An 11983-nucleotide genomic window follows, 5' to 3' on the forward strand; every position below is an offset into this window, starting at 1 on the left:
AATAACTTTATATTCAGGTATTAACAGTTCCACTGTTATTTAAATTTTGCAACCAAATGGGACTACCATCGCGACCATTGCTGCTTGTTGTTTACACGATTAAGTAGCAGTAAATTGTTGTTGCTCAGCTCCGTATTTTATATAACCGCCAATGTAGCCATAAACCTAAAGGATGGGTGAAGGCATTGTAACATCTACAAAAAGGCTCTAATTGTACATAAACCAAATCAAAGGAATTACAATAAACAGCCCGTTAAGACATAATTTGAACAGTCTTAAGACTTCGGTTATCAGTTGCATATGAACAGTCACAGCGAAATGAACATCTGGAAGGGAAAAGTTCTTACAGACGTGCCATTCGGTCATGTTCTGGTATTTAGTGGAAAAATCAAACCAAATCCAAACAAGTATGATTGTGACATGATTTTATTACAAGATTGACATATAAACTAGTGAATGGTGGTAGAAGAATTGTCGAATTGATAAAATAATAAAAAAAAATCTAAGACAATTCTCTTTTCCATAATATTGATAAGTTTGTGTTAACAAATATTTTTTCGTTTTTTCTTCTTCTTCAAAGGATCTCGCTGGATTTAACGGATAACATAAATGCAAAAAATGAAAGTGAAACTGTTTATTTGAAACTTGAAGCTAATTTCCGAGAGAACCAAATAATTCGATCCATGTTTCAGCCGGGAGAAGGATGGCAACAGGAGGAAATCTCAAAGAATTGGAAAAGCGAAGGCCCGAAAAATCCCTTAGTACCAGGTTGGTTTAGTTAGCGGTGGAATTGACTAAAAAAATGATGGGAGTAATGGAACAAAAAACGGTAACACTGTCATGTATAAGAAAGATATGTGGTGGCTACTAGTCCTCTCTTGCCTTGCAATCAAAAGGATTGTAAAAATGCAAATTTCCTCACCAACATCCCTTTATAGAATAGTCTGTGTGGCAATTATATTCAAATTTCAGCTGTTTATAGGGTACTACTATATTCGTACTACATTCGCTTTTAACGAAATTTTTTCATGATTGCTTTTTTTAACTTTGTCTTATTGCTTTGGTTCGAGGTCATCGAATAATTTTGCAAAAACAGGTGTTGGTGTTTTATTTGTAATTTTTACCAATATTTCGACCACCGCCGGTGATCTTCATCAGAACTTTAACTAAAAATTTAACAAAAAAGTAATTTTACAAAAAAATTAAAAAAAAAACATTTATGAATTTGAAAATAATTACATTTTGAAACAAAACAATCGACTTTTCCTTTACAGAGCACAGGTTCGACTAAAGCTCTCTCATTTTTGTCCGTATTGTTGTACCAAATTCCTGTAAATTTGTGCACAATTGTCTGTGTCTTTCTTAAAGTTCATGCGTTTATTTGTAGAGATGTCAATTTTACATTTCTAAAGTAAATCTTCTTTTCTGATTGGATGTCTACGTCTTTAAAATTTGTTGTATGCCCTGTTAAAGTGCAATGTGCTGCAAGTGCATTTTTTTGTTCTAAAGGTTTGTCTTTCTTTTTCAAAAATCTGACGAGAAAATGAAAGACAAACCTTTAGAACAAAAAACTGCATACACCAAATTTTAAAGACGTAGACATACTAGCACAAGAATTCAATCAGACAAAATTATAAAATTCCAAAGGTCAACAATAAAATCACAGAATAACTTTTTTTAGATAATAGATTTTGAAGCAAAAGAACTTGCTGATTTCATTCAGTAGGACATTTCGTCATTACAAATTTTTATAAAAGTATTATGTTATCATTGAGATATCTCCAGTGTTTCAAAAAAGTAACCGTGAAAACCATGTGTTTTCTCTGGTGAATAACGAACACTGGTAAAAATCCTCTTTTTATGAGATTAAGAAGTTCACATGGCAGTTACATAAAAATATTATCCGATTTGGAACGTATTTGGGTGTTAATGGTCCTTATATCATTGTATCACATTTCAAAAAAACCGTGCCCGGAACAAGACTTCAATGAGCTTAAGACAGTAAAACGAGGAATCGGTTTATAGGACAACTATATCCAAATGTAGTCTAATTGTGTCTGTATTCGGCATGGGTGGCAGTGGGTCTAAGCACATCCTTTTTCATATTTTAACGAAATCGGGTAAAAATTAAAACTTAAAAAAGCCCAGGGCCATAAATGCGAGGATCATATGGTGGCTGTATCCAACTATAGGCTGATTTGGAAGGCTGCTAAATTAGTTGATGACAAGTAAAAGCGTGCTAATGGATCGCATTTGTCAATTTAATTGCCTGTTATCTTTTTATAGGCAAGAAAAGAATGGTGGATACAAATTGGAGAAGTCGTTGTGCAAAATTTCAGCCAAATCAGATAACAACTTCGCCCTCTAGGGGCTCAAGAAATAAAATCTGAAGATCGGTTTATATAGGAGTTACATCATATTCTGAACCGATTCAGACCGTACTTGGAATGTATGTTAAAGGTCATAGGTGAAGTCATTGTGCACAATTTCTGCCAAATCAGTTAAGAACTAATCTCTCTAGAGGCTCAAGAAGTATAATCGGCAGATCAGTTAATATGGGAGCTACATTAGCTGTTGGAAGGCACTTCACAACACCACGTGTAAAATTTCAGTCAAATCGAATAAGAATTCTTCTAGTGACTCAAAAAGTACAGTCTGGAGATTGTTTTATTTGACAGCTATATCAGGTTATCGACCGATTACAACAATACTTAGCACAGTTGTTGGAAGTCATCACATCACTGCACATTTTAAGCCCAATCGGATAGGAATTGCGCCCTTTTGGGCCTCAAGAAGTCAAGATCCCAGATCGGTTTATATGGCATCTATATCAAAACATGGCCCAGTTACCATCTCGTGCGTGCTTTCGTCAGACGGACGGAGGACTTAATTGCCAAGACGATCAAGAATATATATACTTTGTTGGGTCTCAGATCATCATTATTTCGATGTGTTATAATCTGAATGACGAAATTAGTACACCCCCATCCTATGGTGGAGGATGGGCAATTTTGCAATTTTTTGTCATCAGAAATGGTTTTATTATTTTCAAAGTATCCTCCAGCATGATTTATACACTTTTGCATGCCCTCAAATCGTACGAAATCCAACGAGAACAAACCTTTTCTACGGCAAAGTTTTAATGCAATATTGAACATATGCTGGTGGAAGAAATGCCCAAGGATGCCTCTATATCACGGTATGTCACATGACGATCTTGCATTATAAGTTCACGCACGACATCAATGTTCTCTGGTTCATAGGCCGTTTTTGGACAACCATAACGGAATTTGACTTTGAGCGACAGTCGGCCACGACTAAATTCATTACACCAGATTTTCATAGTGTTATAGAATGGCGCTTCATTGCCAAGCAATAATATATATGTATGTTTATCAATGCACTCTTCTGGTGATAATCCAAACCGAAAGCTGTAAAAACAAGTAAAAGCGTGTTAACTTCGGCCGGGCCGAATTATATATACCCTCCACCATGGATCGCATTTGTCGAGTTCTATGCGCGGTATCTCTTTTTAGGCAAACAAAGAATATTGAATAACAACTGTTACGCTATTGAAACTATATAAAGTTATAGTCCGATTCGGACTATAAATGAATGCTGAACATTGTAGAAGTCATTGTGTAATATTTCAGTTAATTCGGATAAGGATTGCGCCTTGTAGGGGCTCAAGAAGCAAAATCGGGAGATCCGTTTATATGGGAGCTGTATTAAGCTACTAATCGATTAAGACCATGTTAGACACATATGTTGAAGGTCATGAGAGAAGCCGTTGTACAAAATTTCTGCCAAATCGGTTGAGAATTGCGCCCTCTAGAGACTCAAGAAGTCAAGATCCCAGATCGTTTTATATGGCAGTTATTCCAGGTTATGTACCGATTAGCGCCATACTTAGCACAGTTTTTGGAAGTCAAAACATAGTCAAGATCCAAGATGGGAAGAGAATTGCGCTCAAGAAGTCAAGACCCAAGATCGGTTTATATGGCAGCTATATCAAAACATAGAGCGAGCGCAGTTATTGGAAGTGATACCAAAACACCACGTGCAAAATTTCAATCAAATCCGATGGGAATTGCGCCCTCTAGAGGCTCAAGAAGTCAAAACCCAAGATCGGTTTATATGGCAGCTATATCAAAACATGTACCGATTTGGCCCATTTATAATCCCAACTGACCTACACTAATAAAAAGTATTTGTGCAAAATTTCAAGCGGCTAGCTTTACTCCTTCGAAAGTTAGCGTGCTTTCGACAGACAGACGGACGGACATGGCTAGATCGACTTAAAATGAAATGAGGATCAGGAATATATATAGTCTATGGGGTCTCAGACGAATATTTCGAGGTCTTACAAAAAATTTTCCCATGAGGTCTGTAGTATCTCTTCTGGTTTCGGGGATACTCGACTTAACTTTTTTTTCAATTTTGGCCGAGACGTTCTATATGTGTTTTTGCGATTTACTAAGATATTTGTGGTTGCATTTTCATTTTGATTGGGTGATTATCAGCAGAATTTACAACGACTATGCCGCAAAGAGTGTCCAATTCCATTACTTTTGGAGATTTTGATTTTTCAAAAATGAGTAGCATTTTTTCGACACGTCCTAACCTTACCTAACCTTGGTCGAAATGACTACATGGACATATGAACATGTTCGATTGTAAATGCAAAAAGTGTGAAACTATGAGAGGGTTGGGGCGTGTTTTGTAAAATGTTGTCCCATATAAGTCCATCATTGGGTAACATTTTTTTGCAGAATCGAAATCACCATAAAATATTTGTGGTTCCATTTTCATTTCGATTATGTGATTTGGATTGCTGACAGAATTTACAATGACTATGCCGCAAAGAGTGACCACATCCCAATACTTACGGTGATTTCGATTGTTCCAAAAAGTGAAGCATTTTTTCGACATGTCATACGGATATCGAAATTTTGTGTTCGTTTAACCAAAAAAAAAAAAAAGGAACCCCACCATCGGGTGTAGTGTTCGTTTGTAATGGTGTTGCCTACAGAGACTGCAAAAATGTTGAATTTCTTACACCGTGCCAAGTCTACGGTGTAGAATGCAGTACTTTAAAGCAGCTGTTATCATTTCATAGGTACCTAAACCAAGTTACTTCTTCAATGCAGCCCAGAACGGTCCAGATTTAGATATATCTGCATTTATTATCCGATTTTGCCAAAATTTGGAACAGTGAGTTATGTTAGGCCACTCGACATCTTTCTTTAATTTGGCCCAGATGGGTCCAGATTTGGATATAGCTGCCATATTGACCGATCTTTCTACTTAAGGTCTTGCGTCCATAAAAGGCGCATTTATTGTACGATTTTGCCAAAATTTGGGGCAGTGAGTTGTGTTAGGCCTTTCAACATTCTTCCATAATTTGGCCCAGATCGGTCCAAATTTGGATATAGCTGCCATACAGACCATACAGGCATTGATCTCTCGATTAAAGGCTTTGGGCCCATAAAAGGCGCATTTATTGTCAGATTTCACCGAAATTTGGGACAGTTGTGTTAGGCTCTTCGACATTTTTCTGCAACTTGGCCCAAATCAGTCCAGATTTGGATATAGCTGCCATATAGACCGATCTCTCCATTTAAGGTTTTGGACCCATGAAAGGCGTATTTATTGTCCGATGTCGCCGAAATTTGGGACAGTGAGTTAATTCTAGTCCCTCGACATATTTCTGCAATTTGGATCAGATCGGTCCAGATTAGGATATAGCTGTCATATGGACCGATCTCTCGATTTAAGGTTTTTGGGCCATAAAAGTGTCATTTATTGTCCGATTTCGCCGAAATTTGGGACAGTGAGTTGTGTTATTTGGATATAACTGCCATATAGAACTATATCTCGATTTAAAGTCGTTGCCCCATAAAAGGCGCATTTATAAATCGATTTCACTGAAATTTGACGCTGTGACTTATGGTAGGCTTTTAGACATCCGTGTCGTATATGGATTTGGATCAGATCGGTTTATTTTCAGATATAGCTACTAAAAAGATCAATATTTCGTTATACATAATTGTACAAGTACTTGTTCTTATTAGTACTTGGTCCAAATCGGAACATATTTCGATATAGCATATGGGGCATAAGGTATGCATTTTTCACCGGATTTTGACGAAATGTGGTTTACATATATACCCGAGGTGGTGGGTATCCAAAGTTCGGCCCGGCCGAACTTGACGCCTGTTTACTTGTTTTTATTGATTAGTCTTTAATAAAAAAAAATTACCTAAATACTTAAATTTGTATATCCTCCACCATAGGATGGGGGTATTCTAACTTCGCCATTCTGAAATCGAAATATAAGTCTAAGACCATCCGTCTGCCCGTCTGTCTGTCTGCTAACTTTCGAAGGAGTAAAGCTAGGTGATTGAAATTTTGCACACAAACTTCCTATCAGTGTAGGTCGGTTGGTATTGTAAATGGGCCTTATCGGTCCATCTTGGATCTTGACTTCTTGAGCCTCTAGACGGCGCAGTTTTTATCCGATTTGGCTAAAATTTGTATGAGTGGTTTTGTTATGACTTCCAACAACTATGCAAAGCGTGGTCAAAATCGGTTCATAAATTGTTATAGACGCCATATAAACCGATCTCGGATCTGGAAAGCCCAATTATTATCAGATTTGGCTAAAATTTGCATAAGGTCTTGTACAACGACTTCTCCTATGACCGTGAACATGCGTGCCAAATATGATTCGAACCGGTCTATAATCTGAAAAGGCTTTCATATATGACGGACCGGACGAATTCTACCAAAGAATTAAACACCAAACCAATGGCTTTGGTGCAGGCACATCCTTCTGCAGAGACAAAGAAGGAAATCTGGTAACTGACACAGATAACATGCTGAGGATATGGAAAGAACATTTTACCCAACTGCTGGTGTCCGATGTTGGCGGCGAAGAGGATACCGCAGAACTAATCCCTGATGATGGTATAGATTGTTTACCTCTTAGTCAGAATGAGGTCCAAGTAGCAGTAACCCGACTGAAGAACAACAAGGCAGCAGGAGCCGGCGGGTGACCCGCTGAACTATTTAAGATCGAAGGCGACACGCTGATAAGGCGTATGCATCAGCTTATCTGCGCAATCTGGCTAGAAGAAGGCATACCCGATGATTGGAACCTCAGTATACTATGTCCCGTACACAAGAAAGGAGACAAGACGGAATGTGCCAACTACAGAGAAATAAGTCTCCTCCCCATCGCATACAATTACTCTCAAGCGTACTGTGTGAAAGATTAAAACCTAAAGTCAATGAGATAATTGGGCCTATCAATGCGGCTTTAGACCTGGTAAATCCACCCTAGACCAGATATTCACACTGCGCCAAATCCTGGAAAGACCCCAGAAGGACAAATTAACACCTACCATCTCTTTGTTGACTACAAAGCCGCCTTCGATACTCCTTTACGTTCAAAGGTATTTCAAGCCATGTCTGAGTTTGGTATCCCTGCAAAATTAATAAGACTCTGCAGGATGACATTTGCTGATACACGTTCCTCAGTAAGAATAGGAAAGAATCTCTCCGAACCATTTACTACCAAACGAGGTTTCAGACAAGGAGACAGTCTATCGTGCGATCTCTTTAATATCCTGCTGGAGAAGATTATAAAAGATGCAGATGTGAATAGATATGGCACACTAATCACAAGACAGCACATGCTACTCACCTATGCCGACGATATCGATATCATAGGTCGGTCACCAAAAGTAGTAACTGCAGCCTTTGAAAGAATCGAAAGAGAGTCAGTGAAAATGGATCTGGCAGCAAATGGAGATAAGATGAAATGAATGGTTTCAACTTCCAAAAAGCCTTGCACAACCGAGCAGATAAAGAAAATGGAGAAAGTTGGGAACCGCAACTTTGAGATAGTCAGTAACTTTATCTACCTCGGCACCGCCGTAACCGAAACTAATGACACCAGTTTTGAGATAAAGCGAAGAATAATACAGATGTTACTTTGGACTAAGTAAGAAGTTTAGAAACAAGGCCACCTCTCGACAGACGAAGACTACACTTTACAAGACACTGATACTACCCGTGCTGTTATATGGTTCTGTAGCATGGGTACTTGTGAAAGCAGATGAGGCAGTGCTTGAAGTATTTGAGAGAAAGATTCTTCGTAAAATATATGGACCAGTTTGCGTTAACGGAGAATATAGGCGACGTATGAACCACGAGGTGTATGACGACGATAGCATAGTTACACGCATCAAAATACAACGGCTGCGTTGGCTAGGTCATGTTGTCAGAATGGATGAAGAAGCTCCAGCAAAGAAGTCTTTTGAAGGCAAACACGGTGGTACACGCAAACCGGGAAGACCAAAAGCCCGATGGAAAGATCAAGTTGTGGGAGACACCTCGAAACTTGGTGTCAGAGATTTTAGAATGAGCGCAGAAGTTCGAGGCGCTCGGAACGCTATTCTACGTTCGGCTAGTGGAACAAATATTCTGTCATAGCCAATTAAAGAAAGAAGAATTTGATGGACCGAAATTCTTATCCGATTTTGCTAAAATTTTGCACATTGATTTCTACTATGGTCTCCAACATCCTAACTAGGTATGGTCAGAATCCGTCCATAACCTGATATGGCTCGAATAGCATGAAAATTTGTATCCATTATCCTTTGTTTGCCTATAAAGAGATACTGGGCAAAGAACCTGATAAATGCGAATTATCCTTCAATAATATTAGGAATTACCAGAAGTTGGACTTCGGTTTGTGCTTAGCTGCACCGCCCCTGATATTTATATAAATTATATAAATAAAACATTTTGAAACAATGGAAGGACTTATTCGAAAATATTTAACTTTTCTTATATACAAATTATAATAATATAATTTGGCGTATATTAGTGAAATGCTTTTCCTATGAAAAAGCATATTAATGTTTGCATTTTTCCTCCCCTATTTAGGACAGACGTTTACATTTCGCATTGCTATCCTGCAAAAATGCTTCGAAATCTATGTAAACGACAATATTTATGGGACCTTTGAGTTTGTTAAGTTCCCCAAACAGATTCAATATGCCATGATCTATGGTGACTTTGAGAAGGTAACACAATTTCATCACCGCATGCTGTTCCCGCTGGTCTTCCCCAAGAGCCTTATATGTGCAGAGAAAATCGCATTTCAAAGTGATGTCCCAAGGAAATATGAAGCAGGTTGGAAACTCAAGTCAAAAATCTATATTGAATTTTATATTTTTTATTAAATCATTAGGAACTGTGGTTGCCTTGGAGTGCATCGCCAAAGGACCACCCACAACAGAGTTTTCCATTTGTTTCCAATGCAACGACACTGGCCGCGTGGTATTAAAATTCCATGTGAATTTCAATACAACTTCGGTGATACGCAGCTATCAACGAGAAGACTGCAGGTAATTTAATGGAACGTTCTGGCCATCATTCAATTGTTTAAATGATTTGTGTTTTTGCTTTAAAGTTATTGCTCTGATGATGAGGAAACCGAAGGAGAATTTCCCTTCCAACGTGGCAAAATTTTCAAAATTGCCTTTGGCGTTGGTGACAAGGCATTTATTATCGCCGTCAATGGCCAATACTTCACCTACTACAATTACCCATATCGGTGTTTCTCCATATCCACGCTGAAGTGCTTGACCAATCTCGTTGGAGATTTACAAGTACGCAGCATAGAATATCATTCGGATTCTCCGCTATTGGCCCGCGTCGAAAAATTGTCCTTAATGTGATTGACATGCATTTACTAATTAGACTGGAGTTTAATTGGCCTTCTTGGTCATCTAGTGGAGAGAGCACCTGTTGGAAATAAAATTGTTGTTGGAAAATATGTTTCAAGTATCTGCAGTGAGCGATGTCTTTTTAATTGCAAAGGAATCTGTGTCTCTAGAAGTTTGGGGAAACTATAAGGGTGAGGTTGGGGTGGGTCTTCCACAGATTTGTACTTCTCTACGGCAAGCTTACTAATCACCATTCACTTAGGCAAACCCTAAGAAGTTCACTTTTCCAATCTTATACCAAATTATTCCAACTAACTTGTTGTTGTTGATAGGTTGAGTGAGAAAGCGTTGGGCTAGTATCCCGTCCACCACTTGCACAAGCTGTGAAGAAACGGGAAAGATATTCCAACATTTTAGAAAGCTGGATCATTGTATGTATTTTATGTGGCCCTAAGAATAGTTGCAATCTGAATAACAACCAAAATTTTCAGAAACAGAAATCTTTATGCCCATGTATTTATCTATTTAATACCAACAAGTAGAAACGTGGTAGTGCGGTCGGGCCGATTCTTGGGAACCCAACATCATGGATTGTGCTAGAATTTTACACCAAATTAACTTAGTTGAAGAGCATAATTATACTCGACGCAACAAATTTCTGCCAAACTATACAAAAGTTCAAGCTTTTGGACCCGTAGAAGGCACTACGTGCAAAATTTCAGCAAAATTGGGCAAAAATTGCGGCTTCCATGGGCTTAATATGTAACATCGGAGCTATATGCGGGTGTAGAACGATTTGGACCGTACTTGGCTCGGTTGTTGGAAATCGTAACTGAACACTACGTGCAAAGTTTCAGCCAAATAGGATGATTTATAAGGTTATAAAATTTCCAGCCAACCGCACAACAATTTCGTCTTCTAAGAGCTAAAGAAGTCAAGTGCAACGACCACTTTATATGGGAGCTATATTCAAATATGAACCGCTATGGCCCATTAGAAATTCTCAATTACCTACATCATTAAGAAGTAGATGTGCAAAATTTCAACCGGCTAGCTTTATGCAACATACGGACTGACGATCGACTCAGAATGTCGAGACGACCATGTATATACATATATACTTAATAGGGTCGCAGATCAGTATTTTGAGCTATTACAAACGGAATGACTAGATTAGTGTACACTCATCCTATGGTGGTGGGTGTAATAAAACCTTTCTGACACTTAGGACTCACAGATAGCAGTTAAAAAAATAATTGTACTGTAATGTGAAGAAAAGGTTGCGTTGGTACAACAAAATTGTTATAATTATTTTGAAGAAACTAATCATATTTTGTACCCAATTAATTTTTTAATTGGATCAATAAAAAATTTAATTGAATATATTTAAATGTAATATTAAGAATTTTGCGAAAAGCGCGCTGTATAGGGTGCGCCCTCGTTTTCGATGCAACATGGTTCACATATGTAAAACTCCTGGGACACGAATTTTAGGTTTATTGTTGGGTCTCTAATCACTCCTAAGAAAAAAAAACACCTGCGGGAGTCTTTCCAAAAATTAAACGGAAAATATTATTTTCCGAATTTTGAAAGAAAGAGTAGCGAGGCAGTTACTTTATGAATTACATGCAATGGGGAAGTAACCCCAACAGAAAAAAATAAAAACTTTTTGCGGCTAGACTTTTTCAAAATAGGAAAGTCATAACAATGCTGTCGAGTCTATAGAAGTTTGCGATTCCATTAAAAAATGATTGAAAGTGAAGGCCAATAAACTTGGTTAACCCGAAGCCTTTCAGATCGATGCAGTCCGCAATTATTTCGCTGTCTTTAGAATTTCTTTCAGACAGTACGCTCGTTAGTATGATGTATGCGATGGGGAGGAGTAGTTGTATTGTCGCCTTTCTTGTGTACAGGACATAGAATGGCAGTATAGATTCTTCTAGCTAGATTGTGCAGACGAGCTGATGCATACGCCTTATCAGCGTGTCGCCTCCGGTCTTAAACAGTTCAGCCGGCAACCCATCGGCCCCTGCTGCCTTATTGTTTTTCAGTCGGGATACTTCTTCGTAGACCTCGTTCTGACTAGGAGGGAAAAATTATATTTTCATATCCTCACCACACTATCTGTATGTATTACCAGATTTCCTTATCATACTTACGTACCATAGCCATCGGCTTGATGTTTAATTCTTTTTAGAATTTTCGGACTTCATTCTGGCTCCTGAACAACTCGATTCGCTCAC

At 38.2% G+C, this 11983-nt stretch overlaps 1 protein-coding gene and 1 long non-coding RNA gene across 2 annotated transcripts; one reads left to right on the forward strand and one right to left on the reverse strand.

The window, feature by feature from the left end:
- The first annotated feature begins 281 nt into the window (after positions 1 to 281).
- Positions 282 to 9861, forward strand: LOC106085009 (uncharacterized). Its single transcript, XM_013249004.1, has 5 exons — positions 282 to 407; positions 581 to 768; positions 8956 to 9204; positions 9263 to 9419; positions 9485 to 9861. Exons 1-5 carry the CDS (start codon positions 301 to 303, stop codon positions 9750 to 9752), a joined length of 969 nt encoding a protein of 322 aa, XP_013104458.1. The 5' UTR covers positions 282 to 300; the 3' UTR covers positions 9753 to 9861.
- Positions 956 to 1289, reverse strand: LOC131995949 (uncharacterized). Its single transcript, XR_009397702.1, has 2 exons — positions 1240 to 1289; positions 956 to 1166 (listed from the first exon to the last, which is right to left on the reverse strand). It is a non-coding gene; the product is annotated as an uncharacterized LOC131995949 (long non-coding RNA).
- Positions 9862 to 11983: the final 2122 nt, after the last annotated feature.

The sequence above is a fragment of the Stomoxys calcitrans genome, chromosome 3, assembly GCF_963082655.1.
Source record: "Stomoxys calcitrans chromosome 3, idStoCalc2.1, whole genome shotgun sequence".
Classification (NCBI taxonomy): Eukaryota; Metazoa; Arthropoda; class Insecta; order Diptera; family Muscidae; genus Stomoxys; species Stomoxys calcitrans.

Bases quoted from the DNA above. Each gene is read 5' to 3' on its own strand.
- LOC106085009 (XM_013249004.1), top strand. From the start codon at position 301: ATGAACAGTCACAGCGAAATGAACATCTGGAAGGGAAAAGTTCTTACA. The intron at 408-580 runs GTATGATTGTGA...TCTTCTTCAAAG, and splicing joins ATCAAACCAAATCCAAACAA to GATCTCGCTGGATTTAACGG. The intron at 9,420-9,484 runs GTAATTTAATGG...TTTGCTTTAAAG, and splicing joins TATCAACGAGAAGACTGCAG to TTATTGCTCTGATGATGAGG.